General features: G+C 45.8%; 1 protein-coding gene and 1 long non-coding RNA gene across 2 annotated transcripts; both read right to left on the bottom strand.

Annotated features, from left to right (window-relative positions):
* Positions 1 to 1,751: 1,751 nt before the first annotated feature.
* LOC137452125 (uncharacterized) lies at positions 1,752 to 11,511 on the bottom strand. The gene is made up of 4 exons (XR_010989974.1): positions 11,298 to 11,511; positions 10,814 to 10,880; positions 5,259 to 5,303; positions 1,752 to 2,466 (listed from the first exon to the last, which is right to left on the bottom strand). It is a non-coding gene; the product is annotated as an uncharacterized lncRNA (long non-coding RNA).
* Positions 11,512 to 15,115: 3,604 nt separating this feature from the next.
* On the bottom strand, positions 15,116 to 18,208 carry FOXG1 (forkhead box G1). The gene has a single exon (XM_068160296.1). It carries the CDS (start codon positions 17,919 to 17,921, stop codon positions 16,542 to 16,544), a length of 1,380 nt encoding a protein of 459 aa, XP_068016397.1. The 5' UTR covers positions 17,922 to 18,208; the 3' UTR covers positions 15,116 to 16,541.

Below are 18,208 nucleotides of genomic sequence, written 5' to 3'. Positions count from 1 at the left end.
TTCTGTTTCAGAAAAACTCACAAATAATGGATAGCTCCTTTCAGAAATTGCCAGCAACACCCTATTCTCACTAGATTTTCAGAGCTCACAGTAGTGGCTGCATAGATGAGGCCATCACGAGCCAGAGGCACCAGCAGCACAGAACACTCTGCTGTTTATTTAGACTCTGAAAAAGAGCCTTCTTGCTTATTTTCCTAAAATAATTAAAATGCATCACTGAAGTTCCGATTTGCTAAAAAAGAAAAAAAAAAAAAAAAAAGGAAAGAAAAAAAAAAAAAAGCGTGGGAGCATAAATGTTTTGGCTCTGAACTGACAGTAAATATATCTTCATATCATGTTTTTATTTTACCACTTTTAATGCATCTATCCTTTCTGCCCGCTTCCCCTCCCCCATTAATTCCTGAAGTGCTTGAAAGAGCCCTGGAGCTCACACTGTTCTCTCCCCTCTCTGCAGCGGAAGATCAAATGTATTACTTTACCCCCTTTGCATGTCTGGTGACAGGATAGAAGTATTGGCTCAGTCAGGATTTACTTCTCCTCGGGGACGAGCCCCGGCAGGGCGAGGGCTGGGAGCCCGTCCCCGTCGCCGGTGCGGAGCGGCGCGGCGCGGAGAGGGGCTCACCGCGGCGGGGCTCGCCGGGGCGCGGCTGCGCGTCAGCTGCGGCCGGGGAACAGGCCTACCCCGCGCTTGTCCCGGAGTCGGGCTTGATTTGAGGGTTTGTTATTCTTGTTGATGGATTTATAACCCACGAAACAGGTCGTGGGGAGCGTTACCCCAAATTCCTGCACTGCTGACTGGCTACACTGGGATTAAACCAGGGGGAAATGTATATCTGCATGTATTTATCTAAATCTTCATTGCCCTCGAAAGCTGAGAGATGACTGTTATTTGCACGTTGTGCAAGGAAGGCATCTCGATATTAGTTTAAGAAGGGTAACTCCACCACTGCTGGTGCTGTTCATTTGCAATTCCTACACACTGGCTATTATGTGCAGTGAACTAATCCTGCCTTGCCTTGGAAACAGAGCTTCCACTTAGCCCACTACACTCCTCAGATTTCCTTTATAAGAGAGCCATTGTTTTGCTGGGATTTTATGATTATTTATAATATTACATAGAAATCTGTATGCTCCCAACACGCATGCAGAGTTTTCTTTCTTTTTTTCCTGGCCTTTCTGAACTTTCTGGGGTCTTTCTGTGCTCCCCTTGTCATAGGAAGGAGAAACTCGGAGCATCCATGTTTCTTTAGTCCTTCCTGTGGCAGCTGCTGGGGGTGAGTACTACACGATAGGCACTGCACAATGGCCAACCCTCTCACACTCTGTATCAGTGTCCGACCGCGGAGGATCGCCGAGGTTTAATTGCATCCATCTGCTGGCGTTTACTGGAAGGGTGAGCGATATGGGCCATGGTTCACACCAGGGAATTCGTCCCTGGGAGAGCTGCTTCTCCTTGTAGGCAGCCACTAAGTGGGGCCAAATTCTGTCACGGGTGTCTCTGGCCGTTGCACTTAAAAGTCCTGAAATCCTGGCCTCGCTGAAACGAAGAGAACCCTTGTCTCTGCAAGCCCGGAATGGCCCCTCCGAGGAAAGAGAACTCAGCGGCCGGGGCAAAAGCTTCCCACCCATCCACCCACATTTTCCCAGAGCACCAAAAGTCCCCGAAGGCAGGGAAGGACCTCGCAGCCCTGGCACGGGATAGACCTCGTGTAGTTCGGGCCTGAGAGGCTGGAGCATCTGCTGGCCGCTGGTCAGACGCGGTTTATGCGTTTATTGGCATTATGGCAATACAGTGCACGGTCAAAAACAACGCAAGAAGTTACACGCTCGCCGCGGGAACATTTCCGCCAAGGCCGGGAAAGACAGATCTGCACAAAGTCACCCAAGGAATTAAATCATGTTTGCAGTTTTAGTGGGGTTTGGTTTATCTCGTCCCGTCTTTCTTGGTTCTCCTCCATCCCCCTCCCAACCGATCCCTTACCCAGGGGCAAATCTTGCTCCCTACGATTTTTCGGCAATTACCAAAGAGGCTGGCTTAACCTCGGACATGCGACTGGGAGATTTCGGGACTGATTACTTTATGTAGTACTGTCCTTAGATTCGTCTTGGATCCAGATTCCATGGAAGCATTTTGGAGCGGTCCGGTGCCGCCCCTGCCTCTCGCTGGGCTCTAGTACGTTTGGCAAACGCAGCCTCCCCATTTCCAGAGGAGATGATGGAGTCGTGTTTACATTCCAGACAGCCACTAACTTCTCCGATCGCTCCCTCCTAACCCCCACTGCCTCCCCCTCTCCATTTTTCTTTTTGGTTCTAGCGAACAAAACCCGGCATTTGGTGGCAGCACGCTCTGCTCTGCTGTTGCATCATGACCATGCAGACCTCATTCATCACGGATCCTTCTCCTGGACAGTTCCCCCCTTTGCTTGTCAGGCGTTTCTTGTCACGTCACCTTCTTCCTCCAGATACCTAATCAGGGAGAGAACACATCCCGGGCACAGCCGCAGGCAGAAAATCCCGCCCCCCCACACCCCACCCCCGCCCCCCGCCACCGTACTCCCTGCGACTGTTCCTCAGGCCCCATGGCTTGGCTTTCCCAGGGCTCAAGAAATACAGGAACAGAGAAAAGGACCCACCTCTACAGGACCTGGTCCTAACGCAGTTTCCCCGGGTCTCAAGCTAAGGGTAGCGATTTAGGGACTAATTTCCCCAAGCATGACACAACACTCCCAGACACCCGGGTGACCAGGCTATTCATACCAGTCTCTGTCAAAGTACTTGCAATGCTCAAGTACGATGCTGCTGAGATAGTTAACGGCTTGTGAAGATAGGTTAGGAGATACTGAGTAGCTGGTTAGCAGAAATGGGAAAAGGAGACGACGAGGACAGAGGGTCCCAATAAAGCCCCAGCAGATCACCGTTTTTCTCAGAAGGAAGGTAGATTTATGAGGGCATCTGTTTAACCCCTTTATTAGTCTTTTTAAAAGCAGAGAAGAGGGTAAAATCTTTAAACGACGGTTCATGAGTCACTTGATAGGTAGCTTGGAACTGTTGCCAACTGCAAGTTGTGTATATGGCATTTAAAAAAAAAGAACACCAAACAAACAAGGAACAAACAACAACAAAACCAAACAAAAAGAAGGAAAAAAACCCACACCACAGGAGCTACAAGCCCAAACTCCTTTGAGTCACGGTGTTTAATAACTAACTAGGTTCAACTGTGCATGTCTATGTGTGTTTGTGTTTCTATTGTCAAAGAATGAGGGTGTATGTTCTTCACATGTTAGATTTACCATTTCGTGTTGATTTTAACATCCCCTAACGACCCATCCCACAGAGGTATCTAAAAGCACCTACAGATTATCTCCCATCTCTCTACTAGTCTAATGTGACACACCTACCTACATTTTAGGGGTGCATCATTTGAGACAGATTTACAGTTCAACCCTCTCGGAAGACAGGAGGAGAGATCTGCGTGGAATATAAATTCAAGAATGTAATTCTTTCTCAAACAAATAATCTGCTCCCTTTCAAATATAATTAATGTTTTGATAGTGCATTTCTTGTAAGAGAGAGATACAAAAACAGAGGCAACCTCTAGGCTCTCTGTTTGTATATCTGCAACAGGAATTTACAATACCTATCTTGTGAATGTGACAAATAGGGTGTTTTAAACATTTAGAAGTTTATTTATTAGCAGAACTACAGCAGGAAACTGATAGGTCTTCGCTATCCACCGTGCCCACTTTACGCACGTTTTTGTTGAAAGGAAATTGCAGTTGCAGGAGGAGGGCATTAGTCTTTCATTGGGATGAGAATTGTTTCCCAGCTCTCAGGATGCAGCCTTCTGTCCTGTTGTGCTTGGAAGGCACATGTCCTTGCGCTTTGTCTTTCATCCTCTTCTATCTTTTCTCCGTGGGGCTGAGCCTACATCCCTTTTCCGCCCGCAGGGAGCTAAGGAAAAGCTCCCTAACACAGCGGGAACAGTCAGCATTTCGGTTTTGACAGTCTTCAGCGTTCAGACTGGTTCGGGCAACGATGTGTTCCAAGCCATATAGTCTGAACAAAGCCATGCTTGAAAATGCTCGGAACATTTGTCAGATGCTTGTTAAATACTGTTATATGATCGTATGGCTCATTAGTTATAGATCCGCTACCAAATCCAGCGGGGCTGAGTTATCTTTTTTTTATATATTTTTTTATTCCCTATCTCCCTCTCTTTTCTTCTCTCCCTCTTTTCTTTCTAATAGCGGTTTCATAGGAAAGTACCTACAGGCGATTCTGCTTTGGTGAGGGCCACGAAACTGAACGACATTCATTGCGAACGTCTACATCGTTCCTAAAGCACAACACAAAATTGCCTCAGTGAAAAAACTTCTGGTTTAACTCCAAATCCTACAAACGCTGGAGATCGGCTTGAGACCAAAGCCATCTGGATACTCCTCTCCCGTCCATGAATGGCCAGATTCGGCTTCCACCAGTACCAAAAGTAAATTTCCCATTCATATCACTGGAACCTGCATTGGGTCCTCATTATTTCTATAGCCTAGCAGCACACTTTGGCATGCCGTTTATTTTCCATTGTCACGTTATTTTTGAAAATCTGAGTGTAAAATGGAACCGTGCTATGAAGAAATTTTAAAAAGCAATGGTTTCCAGCTGGGGTTAGCTTGCCTCGCCTCGCTCAAATGGTATTTTCAGAGAAAGGGAGGACATATTTTAAAAATACTTTTTTTTTTCAGAGAGAGAAAGAGACCTGTAGTCGGTTTGGAGGTCTTTAGCAACAATAAACGTTAATAATACGCGTTATTACTACCCTAAGGCTCTCTTAGTTATGAAAGAAACGGACCTGGCTATTCTGATGGCAGGCTTTCAAAAAAAAAAAAACCAAAAAAGAAAATAAAAAAGAAAAGCACACAAACAAACAACAACAAAAAAAAAGCAAGCACCACCAAAAACCAAAACAAACCCAAACCCGCACAAAACAAAACAAACAACAAAAAAACTTTTGTTTAAAAGAAAAAAAAAATCAAAAGCTTCAAAAATTTTCAGCGCAGTTTATGCTCTCTGAATAGATTGTTACAGACCATGGAGTATTTCCTCCCCAATGACTTGGGTTTGGGATAGACAATATTCTTAACCTCCTTTTAATTTTATTATACGTGTTCTCTGGATCTGCCTTTTCTGAAAGGCCTCAGATATCTTGTAAACACCTGGACACTATGGCAGAGATAACCTTAGTTCAAAACAAAGTTACCAACCTCAGTCAGTGAGATCCAATTAATTCGATGTTTGCCTCCAGTGATCTGTGAAAAAAAAAAAAAAAACATACGATGGGAGAACACAGGGAAAAAAAAAAAAAAAAAAAAAAGAAGGGAAATATTAACTGCACTGATCTGATAACATCTAGGAAAATGCCAAATACACGTTTTCATACTAATTTTTTTTAAGGAAAAAAAAATAAGAAAAACTTTGGTACTTTTGGGATATGCAACTGGTCTTTTTTTTTTTTCGTCAAAGGCTAACGTTAGGGACGATCGCACTCACGTTCAGAAAATATTGCTATTTTTCTTAATGGGGAAAATTGGACTCCCGCGACTTAGATCTGCGGTTTTTAGAACTGGGATGGAAATTGGACTGACACCACTTTGCACTTTAACAATCGGATTTCGTCAGGATACAAGTTGTTTGTTTAACCCGACAGCTCCGTGCACCCCGTCGCACGCTTTTACACACTCATTAAAACGATTATTCACGACCTGTCGAGTGTTTTCTCGTTCATTCACAGGAAAGACTTAGCGCCCTAAGATTCAAGCGCATACGGCCAGCTATACCACGGGCCGAGGGGAGAGATTACTTATCTCTGTGATCATCTGATGCTAGGCCGTCTTATCTCTACAGGTTGTAAGGCAGCAGTTGCAGGAGGTAAAAGGGAAAAAAAAAAAAAGAGGGGGGGTGGAAAAAAAAATTCCCCCCCCTCCCCGACAAAACTTGCTGAAAGCACAAGACAAGGGAGAAATGAAGAGCGCTCCTAGTCGCTAAGAAGGGCTTGGCACTTGCTCAGCACCGCACGCAGGTCCTGCTCCCTCTTCCCCACCTATAGTTCGGGCTCCCGCTGCGCCGTTCCCCGGGCAAGCCGGTGGCAAATGCCCCGGTGATTCTGCGCCATGGGCGGCCCGTGAAGCTGCGCCCCGGTCAGCCGGTGGTTCTGTGCCCTGGGCCGCCGGTGGAGCTGCGCCCCGGGCGTCTCAGACAGCGCGGGCTCTGGGGAAGAGAGCTGCCCCTACCCGCACCTGGCCTTCGCACCGCCGCCTTCCATCGACCCTGTTTCTAAGCTTGCTCTCCGCCACCGAGGTGCCTCTCCTAGCACGGTCGAAGACGAGAAAATAAAATATTGATAAGGCACAACTCTCCTCGAAACAGTCTCAAAAGAAAATGCCAGTGTCGGGGGGGGGGGGGGGGGGGGAAGGAAGTGTGATGTAAAATATATATCAAAAAGTCAGCGGTCTAGAAGGGGATGGCTGGAAACGAGACCGTTTAGCAGAGAGGCTGGGGCAATTCCTTTTGAACGTATTAAATCACTAAGCCAAAAAAAAACAAACTTAAAATATCGTCTGCTTTGGAGCACTCCAACACTTGAATGCCGATCCTTCTATTTTATTTTATTTAAATATATCGATTCCTGATTTCTCTATTCAGATTACAACCGATTCTTAAATTCCATCTCTGAGGAAACCCCAGGGGCCATTCTATTGCTGGGAAGGTGTTTTACACTTACAAAGGAAGCCAAGGGCCCAGAAGGCGAAGCCTTACATCGGTTCCTGTTCAGCCTCTGCGGGTCCCGAAAATCACTTTTACTTTGGAAAAATATCTAAACAGAATGTCCTTTTATTTAAATGAACCAACTCCAAATGCAACAAGGGATTTTAATCTGAAACGGTTTCCTAATTGCTCGAAAGGCAAGCACGTATAAGTAATTTGTTAAACTTATTGGATTGCAATAATCCACTATCAGGTTAGCTAAGAATGGATCTGTCAAGTGTGTTTCCCGGTCTAAGCTCTTTCTTTCAAACCAATCTGGTATAATAATTAGCAGACAAAGAACCCGAAATATGTAAGCAAATACCTAAAGTTCTGCATAAATAAACATACTAATCAATAGCAAGCTACTCAACACTTGTCTTATTGATGAAGAGACAATCGATTTTGCTGTTCCAACCTGCAATCAGAGGTTTGTATTTAATTATCAGTACTTTTACCTTCACTGATTTAATAATAAAAATAGAGTTAATAAGCCCTACTCTTCCTTCTAAATGCAAATTATATTGATGACATAAGTAAAGGCAACTTACACCTCCCAGAAAAACAAACAACTTTGTTCAAAGAGAATAAATAAGCAAGCAAGAAAAGGAACATGCAGGGCTGCCTTTCCTGATGAATGCTAGAGGACACTTTCGTATTCAGAAAAGATCAGGCAAATATATACGTGCATATATACACACACGTGTATATATGTATATATATACAGAGACATAGTGGGGGAAGTTGACTGATAAAACAACAATGCGATTTTTATTTGCATAATTCTCATCTGCTTTCTCACAGACCTGTGTGAGTGTGTGTCTACTATACGCTAATAAAAATATCCTTGCCATTCTGTGCCACTGTGATTCTCTCCTTCAGATGCACTTGCTATCAGAAGTGCGGTTCAGAAACCTAAAAAGAAATTTGCTTATTACTAACGTGTTTTTAATTTACCTATGAGCCATGGTACGATATATATATAAATGATTGTGTGACTCGTTTAACCATTTCCCTTCATAGACCGCTGTAATAATCTGTCTCAGCTTTGTTTCTTTTGGTGTCTAGTGAAAATGTCGGAGCCGTTTGAAAATACACTGGCGTGGGGTTGCGAGTGTGTTTGGGTGTGCCTAGAGTATAAAAAGGGGGGAAATGTAAGTTCTGGGAGAGCATCACAAAGATTTTTTGCTGCAAAAGAACAAAAGAACAGCCTGGTAACTGATTAATGTTACCCGTATTTAATTCTCAAAAGTCTTGCAGCCTTTTGGGACACGCAGTGCTTTATGATGAGGGTTTGCTTATTTTTATGAAAAAGCAACTTTTATTTTCTTTCTACCTCTCTTTTTTTTTAACTGTCTTCCAAGACTAAGGAAGGATTCCTCTTTTTTTACTCTACAGCCAGACTTCAGCCAGATTCTTTGGCAGATGCCTGTCTCCTCTTGGATATGATTAATTTAACAGACTAGCTAATCTTTAAATGCTTGCGATAAGATCATTTCTGGGTGGAAACCAGGCATGGGGTGGGTGGTGGGGCAATAAGGGGTCTGCGAATCCTTCTCCTTCCAATAACGAATAGTGCAGGGTGAAGACTAAACTTGGAGGATCATGTTAATGGAGAGCTCGGTGAGGTCTTGTCCGCAGACCCGCCGCGGCAGCCCCCATCCCTCTGCCACCGTCACGGGAGAGTGGCCCTGAGTGCCGCCAACTCGGGAGCGCCCCGGAGGGGAAGGACTTCTTTTGCGTATTCCTACCTCCCTGTAAAGGATGCCCCTGCGAAATAAGGGCTCTGACTTCCCCACTGCAGGGAGGGGGAAAAAAAGAAAAAAAAAAAAAAATGAGAGAGGGGGTGTGGGGGGAAAGCAAGAAAAAACCCCAAGAGAGCCTGGGCTTCGTGCCGCCTTTGTAGCTGGAAACTCAGACTCCCTGGCCAGGCAGCTCCGGGCAAGGAGAGCTTTCACCTCTCGGTCTTAGGTTAAGCAGTTCTTTGCAGCTAACTTTACAAGGATGCTTTACTCATCTTAGGGTAGGGTGACAATGGCAGGCTTTTCTCAGACTCCTCGTTTAGTCTTTCCTCTCAAATCACGGATAACCCCAAATACACTTGGAGGACTCCCTAGAGATAATTCTTTGAAACGGACTTTGCATTAATTTCCCCGATTGAGAATAGAAAATCCGCTCACTTTAAGTCTAATTCGCTAGGCTGATACTGTATTCTGTTACATGGTATTAAGAGAGGGGGTAGAAGTTGCTGATAATTGCTTGGGTTATTTATTTTGGCGATTTGGTTTATTTCCTCCGGGTTTGTTTTTCTTTTTCGAGTTTTCGGTGGTTCTTTTTGCCCCAGTGGAGGGGAGGGTGGCTTTTGGAATACCGTTCCTGAATAGGAACATCCTGGGCCAGTTTGCAGGAAGAGGACTTTAAATGTCTTTCCCCACGGCAGCATGTGTCCCTTGGTAGATACCAAGATGCAAACCGAAGTCTGCGCGGAGAAGGACACGTCAAGATTTTCCCCCTTTCTGAAGGGGAGGGAGGAGGCACAGGCTCAAGCCGTCCAAATACAAACGCCTCCTCTCGCCTACAAATCGCAGTTTTACCGGCTGGCAGGTGAGCGCCGGGAGGTGAAAGAGGCCCCGAGTACACAGGGATTTCCGAGGCGGTGGTAGCCGGCGGTAAGCGGCCGGTGCCCCGCGAAGCCCGGGGGCGGCTCTCCCGCGAGGCAAGAGCGCCCCCAGCCGCGGCACCGCGGCGCCGCCGCCTGGCCCCCGCCCGCCCTCCGCTCCGGCCCCCGCCTCGCCCCGCGGACACGCGAGTCCCGGCAGGGCGGCTTCGCGCTGGGCTTGGGGCTGCCGGAGGCTCTGGAAGAGCCGGGTCCCTGCTGCCGCGGGGACGCGCAGGGCTGGGTGCCGCGCTGCGCAGCGCAGGGGTGCGGAGCTCCGCTCGTGCCTCGCGGGACCCACGGGGCAGCCCTGCCCCATCTGTGGGCAGACGACACGCTGCCAGTTCCGTCAGAAGTTAACGCCGGCGTGTGCTGTGCGTGTGTGAGCGCACGCTTCCCCGTGCACCGGTGCCGTTTCCTGCGGTGCGAAGGAGACAGCCGCTCGGTATCGCTGCCCCCTACGCTCACAACGTCACGGAAAACTTAATCTGCTGTATATTAGAAAAAATCATTATTTTCATGAGGTCACGAACAGCAGGAATAAGGGGTTTAAAGTCATCCACCAGGTGAATCCTCTCTTTCTCTCCGCCGCTTCGGGTCAGCGGAACGAGAAGAAGCCGATCCACAGAGGGCCCCGTCTCGGGTCTTGCCCACGCAACCAGGCGCCTGCCCCCGCCTGCCAGCATGAGCAAACTGAGCAAATCAGTGGTTTAAACTTTCGCCCCTAAACTGAGGTTTCAATGTGCGGTACCTACATCTTCATATATCCAGGATGTAGTCACAGAATTTGTGGAGTGGGAAGACAAAGGGAGTGCCTGGAGCCCTCCCGTGAACACGAACATGCCCGTGGTCGGGTTGGCGGTTGTAAGGCAGCGTTTGCTCTACTGGCGCACTCAGAGCAAAGCCCAGCTCAGTTTTAGATGTACGACTTTGTACAAGGTCTTCCTCCTTGCTCTCCCAGAATTTTTGGCATTTAGTCACTTTTCTGAGACTCTAAGGATATTAGCGCTGTTTATGCAAGCCCCCAAAGGCGCGAGAAGCCCGTAGCTTTATATCAAACGATAAGCTCAGGGGTTTTAAAATCGATGCCTTACAGAATCCGCCTATACCCGCCATACTAAACCCGTCCTTCATACAGCTAAGACGGAACATGGAGCAAATTTCATCCTGGAATGGTGGTGGCGGAGCATTTTGCCTAGTCCCCATAATATTTCTACACTCAACCGTGACCAAAAAGGCATGACACGCTCCGGGGTCTGCGGGAATCGCTGTCCCTCCCAGCCTGATACCAGCGGACTCAAATCGCGAGTGTAATTACTTGATCCCTGAATATAAAAGAGGAGCAAAATCTACACTCACCCTGTGCCGGTGGAAGACTCCCATTCCCAAGTGCCATCGTGCAGGTAGAGGCAGGTTCTCCTTGGATCTTAAAAAAGGCAAACACAACATTGCACCCGTGTGATTTTCTCTGGCGTTAGTGGCAAAGAAGCAAACAAAGACCACATTAACAAAACAAGCTTTAACATCTAAACGTGAGAAGAAACTTCCGACTTACCGATTGAAACGAAAAGAGCCCGAAGGGGAGGGGGGAGGCCGGGGGAGGAAACGACCAAAAAAAAAAAAATAAGGAAGGGAGGAAAAAGAAAAACCCTAACATTAGACACACGCAGTTTTGGTGTAACTGGTGCTTTGAAACTATGCTTCGGTTGCATGGGCGATCTGCTTATTAGGGGGCACGGGGGAACAGTACGATTAGACAGAAGTCTGTCATCTCTTCATTCGTATCACATGGATCTGCCTGTTGGGAGAAGAAGTAGGGAAGGTTTTCTTGAAGTGCACCTACCCTTCTGGCGGGAAGGCTTGCTGGGATTGCTGGGCAGGTTTCTTCTGGAGGGTCCCATCTCTCTGGAGTAGCTGCAGTGGAGTTGAGGGCAGGTTCTCCGGTGAGGTAGGAATGTGCAGGAACTCCGCCCTCTGGGCACAGTCACACAAACCCAGCAAAACAGCCACAGCCAGCCCTAAAACCTCTAATGATCTTCACCTTCACCTCTTTCTAACCCAGTTCTCCACCACTTTTTGACCCATTTACCCAGGCATCTTCACCACGGGGCGGGGGGGGGGGGAAGTGGGGGGGGGGGAAGCGGGGGGGGAGGGGGCGGTATTCAAAACAGGAACATTTCAGTGCAGAAAAACTGCCGAGAAGCTTCTACAGGCACTAGCTCATGGATAGACAACTCCGTAGGGTTGTGTGTGTCTATATGTACACATACATATTTATTGCCATTCGTTCAACTTCAAGCCGTCTAAAATGTATGAGCATTCCTGTCTTAAGCGCGTGTATTATTTGTGATATACCATTAAGTACATCGCGCTGGCTATATATAGGCAGACAGGGTTTTTTTTGGTGTTTGGTTGTTTGGGGGTTTTTTTTTTCTGTCCTAAAGGAAAATACGAACAATTAAATAATATAGTTATTAATAAAGCAACGAACCTCGCTCAACGTTCTTTCTTAAGAAAAACTCTTATGTAGTTCAGTCAAAACGTAACCGGAGTTCAGTGGGAGTTTTGCTTGAGTGAATAGTGAATACGTGGTGATTGAGACCTCATATTAACACAAGTGGTGAGGGGGTGTGTACCTGAATCATAATTTCTGACATAAATCTTAATAGTCATCAGAAGAAAAGCAAAATGACGTTCTGGTTAAACTATTTTTTCCCCCAAGTACCAGAGTAAAAAAAAAATATATCCCACCCCCAAACAGAATTCTGCGCCATTTAAGGCAAAATATATTATTATTCACTTTCTTTTAAACTCCTTCATAAGAATATATTCCACGTAACGGATGTTCTTTTACTGAAACAATACCCCCCCCAAAAAAAAAGTGTTTCAAAGAATTGCAAAATTGGTTGACCAAATCTCGTATTATGGATTCCAGTTACACTTACTACCCTCAAATATGGTGGCAAAAGCAATCTTAAAATCGTAATTGGTGGTTTCTTGATGAGGAAATTTCTTCCTCCATTTGTGTGAGCAAAGTTAATCACCTCAAACATCAGCTAGGAATATAACAACAGCTCCCTAATTCCATAAAGGCCACTCGCCCCCCATAAACACTCTAAATTAGGAAACTCTAAAGAAATGACACTAAGACACTGCAATATTCTAGAAATGTGCACATTTTAAATAATTTTTTTTAATCCTAAAATATCCTAAAAGCTCAGCTTTGAGGCTTTGACATAGAAATCACAATGGAGACAAGTATCAGAGTTATTGCTTCTTTAAAAAATAAAATAAAATAAAATAAAGTGGGGAAAAAAAAAAAAACCACCAACCAAATTGCCTACCTCACATTCAGTACCGAGCAAGCCTGTGCACAGGATAGCCTCAGTGAACAAAAGGGTTTCTCTGACTGTGGAGCAAGCAAAGGTAAAAGCATGTTTGGGGCCTTGGCAGTCCTGCCACGATCCATGACGACTTTAGAGGTTGTGGGGATTTTTTTCTTTACAAAGACAATCACCTTGAGGATAACACGTATATGGAAACCAGCACAACGACCACCCCTTTCCCCAGTATAAGAGGAAAAAGGGAGAAGTCTGTGGTACCTGAACTGCTTAGGCAGCATTTTGCTACACTGAACCTCAAGGAGAGCAAAGAGAGGGAGTGCTTGCTTAAATGAAGTCTGGAGAGGCATGCATCAGGGTTACCCTTTTCAGGAATTATTATGCATCACGCTTATCTAATTAATGCCAACCCCAAACTCTGACATGGCAAGATTGTGCTTTCTTCCAACCTGATATGTCTTTTCCTCCTTTTAGTACATTGTCAGTGGAATTTTTTTTACATTGTGAAATAAATAATACTTTAAACTACATGCTATTGGATTTCCTACGGTACACAACCAATTGCAAGTGGTAAATAATAAATTATTTCCTTTGTCAGCTGCAGGAGATGCCATTCTTTTAATTTGCTGAGGCACAAGTATACAGAATGGGTCTCGAGACTTGAAGAGTTTAAATCACACCTAGTTCATTTAATTATTTCCGATAGGTTACTTGCGAAGGAGCTTTGGGTTTAGGTTGGTTTGTTGGTTTTGTTGTTGTTTGGGGATTTTTTTGCCACCACTTCTTTTAATGACAATAGGGTGAAGAATCGGGGGTGGGGGGGGGAGGACACGACAGGCGCTTCCAAGTGGTCGTATCATCTCTTCATCACTAAACAAAGCCACCATTTTCTCATAGTGACGATTAATTTTGAATTGCAGAAGTGGGAACGAAAGCCAAGAGTATCAGAGATCTCTCTCCTTCCCCACGTAGTGCAGACCTGTTCCATCTCTCACCCGTAACCTTTCACTCCTTTCTCTTTCCTGCAGATCTGCTTGCGTCTGTTTATTTATTACAATAATTCCGAAGATTTCCCCTCCCTCCCCTTATTCTTTCATGACAAATATTCTGTTTTCAAGAATTCAGATTCGCTAGTGTTTCTTTATTCACACACACCCCCCCACCCCCACCACCCTCCCCCTCCCCCCCGCACCACCCCCCACCCCCTCGGCATTTTCTCTTTTTCTTCCTCTTTTCTGTCTTTCTAAGATCAGCTCTTTAAAGTGTTTGCGATAACATCTCCGACCTAGAGATTATTTTTCATTGGGCCTATTGTGAGCAGTCGCCAGCTTATTGCGCTGCTGCAGAGCCCAGTTTAGACTACACAAACGTAACAAATGAACAACTTGTCCTCTGCGGACTCACGGCGGGATCCAATTAGTTCCTAAACCTTCTGCACAAGTTTTCTAATTATTTTCAAGAGTTGCGGCTTTTACAGGCTTCCCTAAACTCATCAAGAAACCAATTCTTTGTAGGATTAAACGCTTCTTAAAATTAGTTCTAGCATTGCCCCCTTAAAACTAATGGATTGATTCTCTGGGCAACGGAGCTGGCCTGGGTTAGTGGGCTCCGGCAAGCGCTACCATCGGCAGAGAGACAGTGGGGGAAAAAAAAAGAGCTGCGTCTCAAAACTTTACATTTAAGTAAGCGCATCCACACAGGTTTGGGTTTGTTGCACACACACACACCCCCTTCCCCCCCCCCTTTTTTTTTAACCCTAAAACGTTTAAACATCGGCATGCAAGCTCGGGCGTCACGTGACCCCTGCAGCTCCCTGCCTTCCCGGAACGCAACCCTCTGCAACTTCACCCCAGCCCTGCTCGGGTCCTTCCCGGCCAGGGCCGGAATGGCATAGCACAGAGCTCCCAGCGGAAAAAACCGTCGCTACCTTCACAATATTTAAAAGCCAAAGTGTTTGCAGCATTAAAAGTATATAAATACATCTAGTATAGATACTTCCGGAACAGTGTTCCTTTTCAAGTAGGGATTGCATTTGATACACATACACATCATAGCTTTCTGAATTTGATCAAATGATTCTATGAAAGCTAATATGCATATGTATACACACACATCCACATTCATAATATATCTCCAGTTATCACAGAGTCGAAAATAATTTCTTTCAAAAGACTTCTTTAAATGCATTTCAGAGATTTCAGGAACAACACATAGCTAATAATGCACCTTGCTTTTTTCCTAATGTGTACATATATACACTTACATTTTATCTGTATGTATATATACAGGTATATATACACATATGCAATTTTAAGCATCTCCAATGTACTGCAGAGTTTTTATTAAGACATCCTACCTCCTTGTACTAACAATTTTAAAGCAGACTTGATAAGATTTATGCCCCCCAAACGGACATCACAATAATGGCCGTGGTGTTGAATTAAATACCCTGACTCTTTACATTTGAAAATACTGTTAAAGATCAGGGTTGGGGGGGAGGGGGGGGGAAAGGGGGGGCAGGGGAAAAAGAAACGAGCCTGTGAAAAATGGTGGATTGCTGTATAATAAGCAGCACTCTAATCTCCCTGTAACTTTAAAGCCTCTGTCATATTAATTTTACTTAACAAAAGAGACAAAAAAACTATCAAGTATATATGAATTTAGCCTATTTTTTTTTTTATTTCTGTGTGTTCATAGTAAACATTTTTGTAAGTGACAAACACGGGCATATGACCACAGTATCACAATCAAGAAATTTTAAGACGACATTAACAATCACTCAAATTTATGCGGCATTTGCGCAACACAGGTTACATATTTGCAAGGTTTACCTATAAGTACAATAGGTATTAACATTTCACTACATTTAGAAAAAAAAAAATAAAGGTGACCTGTTAGTGACCACATACATCAAAATATACACAACACAAACTGAAGGCAATCATTAATTTTTGTCCCCTTCTGAGTCATTTGAACGGGCAGTGCTGCAAACTGAAATAATGTTGCTGTTTGTTGTTTTGTTTTTGTTTTTTTTAAATTACTCCGTACACTGAGTGCATTTTCTAGATCCAATCTTTGGTCTAAAAGTAAACAAACAAACAAACAAACAGGAAAAAAATAAAAAGAATTAAAAAAAAAAATAACACCAAAAAAAAAAAAAAAAGAAAGAAAGAAAGAAAGGGAAAAAAAAAAAAGGCAGTTCTGTAAAGAAAATTACTTAAAAAAATAAATGGCCAAACTGTAGGTTTTGGGCATCTTTCGGTATTAATTTTGCTTAAATACAAATTATGTTTTATTTATTTTTTTTTTAATATAGTTTTCATAAATTTAGTGATTTGCTGGTTTTGCTTTCTTTCAAGGTCTGCACCCACCGACATATCCATGATAACTTATAATACTGCAAACATGGAGAATCTGGCGGCTTTTAGTGATAGACTTATCGTATTTGAATAAAAAAATTGCAAAAGCAGTCACTATTTAGATACACATTCTACTATAATTTTGTCTTCCAAACTTCATAGTCTACAATGTAATCTCCCCACATTGCACCTTGCTGACACTCCTTATCTTGGTGGAATAATAAACAACCCTAAAGACTGAACAAACGTACAGAAAAATGGGGGACTTAATAAAAAATACCTGGACTTTTTTGTTTTTTGTTCTGTTTTGTTTTGTTTTTCCTTTTAATTATCATTTACAATGCAAATGTGTGTAAAATGTTCACTTACAGTCTGATCCCATGGATGTTAATGTATTAAAGGGTTTGAAGAAGACCCCTGATTTTGATGTGTGAAATAATCAGAAAGTCCTCCGGAAAGTCCCGTTGTAAAACTTGGCAAAGAAGGTCTTAAGGACTCACAGGGGAGAGTGGAGGGCGCCTGTGGCGACGTAGAGGAGGAGGCTGCCCTGGCCGTCATTGAAGTGCTGCTTTGAGAAGTCATTGAAGGGTGAGGAACATGGGGGAAAAAGTAACTCGTCTGTCCTGCTAGGAGGTTTACAGAGCAGGGATTTAGGGAATAGGTGCCGGAGCAAGGAACTGACAAGCCACACGGCACTGAGGCGGCCAGAGCTGCTGCTGTGAGGTGATGAGTGGCATAAGGTATCTCTCCATTGACTAGTCTATCAACACTTAACCCATTAGACGTGGAAAAGGAGTGGTTGTTTCCCAAGGAGTTTTGAGTCAACACTGAGCTGTAGGGCATGGGGTGGCTGGGGTAGGCGGACGTGGTCCCATTGTAACTCAAAGTGCTGCTGGCCCGGGGGTGGTGCAGGGAGAGGAAGGGGGACATAGGCCAGTACAACGATCCTGCCCTATCCATGAATGTCAGTCCGGTGGAGGTGAGCCGGGCGCCCCGCTTGAAGGCCAGCTTGGCCCGCGAGGTGGTTGAGCGCCGGCGGAGCTTGCCGGTGGTGCCCCCGATGAAGACGTCGTCGCTAGAGGGGTCCAACATCCAGTAGTTCCCTTTGCCCGGGTCGTCGTAGTGGCGGGGCACCTTGACGAAGCACTTATTGAGGGAGAGGTTGTGGCGGATGGAGTTCTGCCATCCCTGCTTGTTCTCCCGGTAGTAGGGGAAGTTCTTCATGATGAACTCGTAGATGCCATTGAGCGTGAGGCGCTTCTCGGGGCTTTGCCGGATGGCCATCATGATAAGCGCGTTGTAGCTGAACGGCGGCTTCTCGTACTTGCCGTTCTTCTTCTCCCCTTCCTTCCCGCTCTCCCCCTCCTTGGCCCCCTCCGTCGCCCCCTTCTTCTCCTCCGCTGCCTTCTCCTTCTCCTCTAGCTCCGTCGCAGCCGCCGACGCCGCGCCCGCGTCGCCTTTGCCCGCCAGCATGTCCGCCTTGGCCACCTCCAGGGCGCCGGAGGCGGCGGCGGCGGGGGGCGGCAGGAGGAGCTGGCCCTTCTCCTCGTCCTCCTCCTCGGCCGCGGCGGCTCGTTGGGGCTGCTGCGGCGGCGGGTGGTGGTGGTGGTGATGGTGGTGGTGATGGTGGTGGGGGTGGTGGCTGTTGTGGTGGCTGTGGCTGCTGTGGTTGTTGTCGCTCTGGACGGCTTCGGGCACCAGGCTGTTTATGCTAAAGGAGGATTTCGGCAGCATTTTCACTTCCTTCCTATCTCCCATGTCCAACATCACACACTAGTCTGAGGGGGAAAGTTGCAGCGGCCGAAGAAGCAGCGCGCGGGGCGGAGGCGGCGGCGGCCGAGGCGGCGGTGGCCGAGGCGGCGGCGGCGGTGGCAGCGGCACCACCGGCGGCGGCGGCGGCAGCGCAGTTAGACCGCAGTCTCAAGCGCTGGCAAGTCATGTAGCAATGACAGGAACCGCCGGGGAGGGAAAAAATAATAGTAATAATAATCACCAATCAGATAAAATCAAACCGAGTCAGAGCCGAGGGGGAAAAAAAAAAAAAAAAAAAAAAA

Source organism: Melanerpes formicivorus, unplaced genomic scaffold (genome assembly GCF_026170545.1).
Source record: "Melanerpes formicivorus ecotype bairdi unplaced genomic scaffold, bMelFor1.0.p_v2 SCAF_49, whole genome shotgun sequence".
In the NCBI taxonomy this organism is placed as follows: domain Eukaryota; kingdom Metazoa; phylum Chordata; class Aves; order Piciformes; family Picidae; genus Melanerpes; species Melanerpes formicivorus.
The sequence above is the reverse complement of the archived record's forward strand: the minus strand, read 5'-3'. Positions and strand labels throughout refer to the sequence as shown.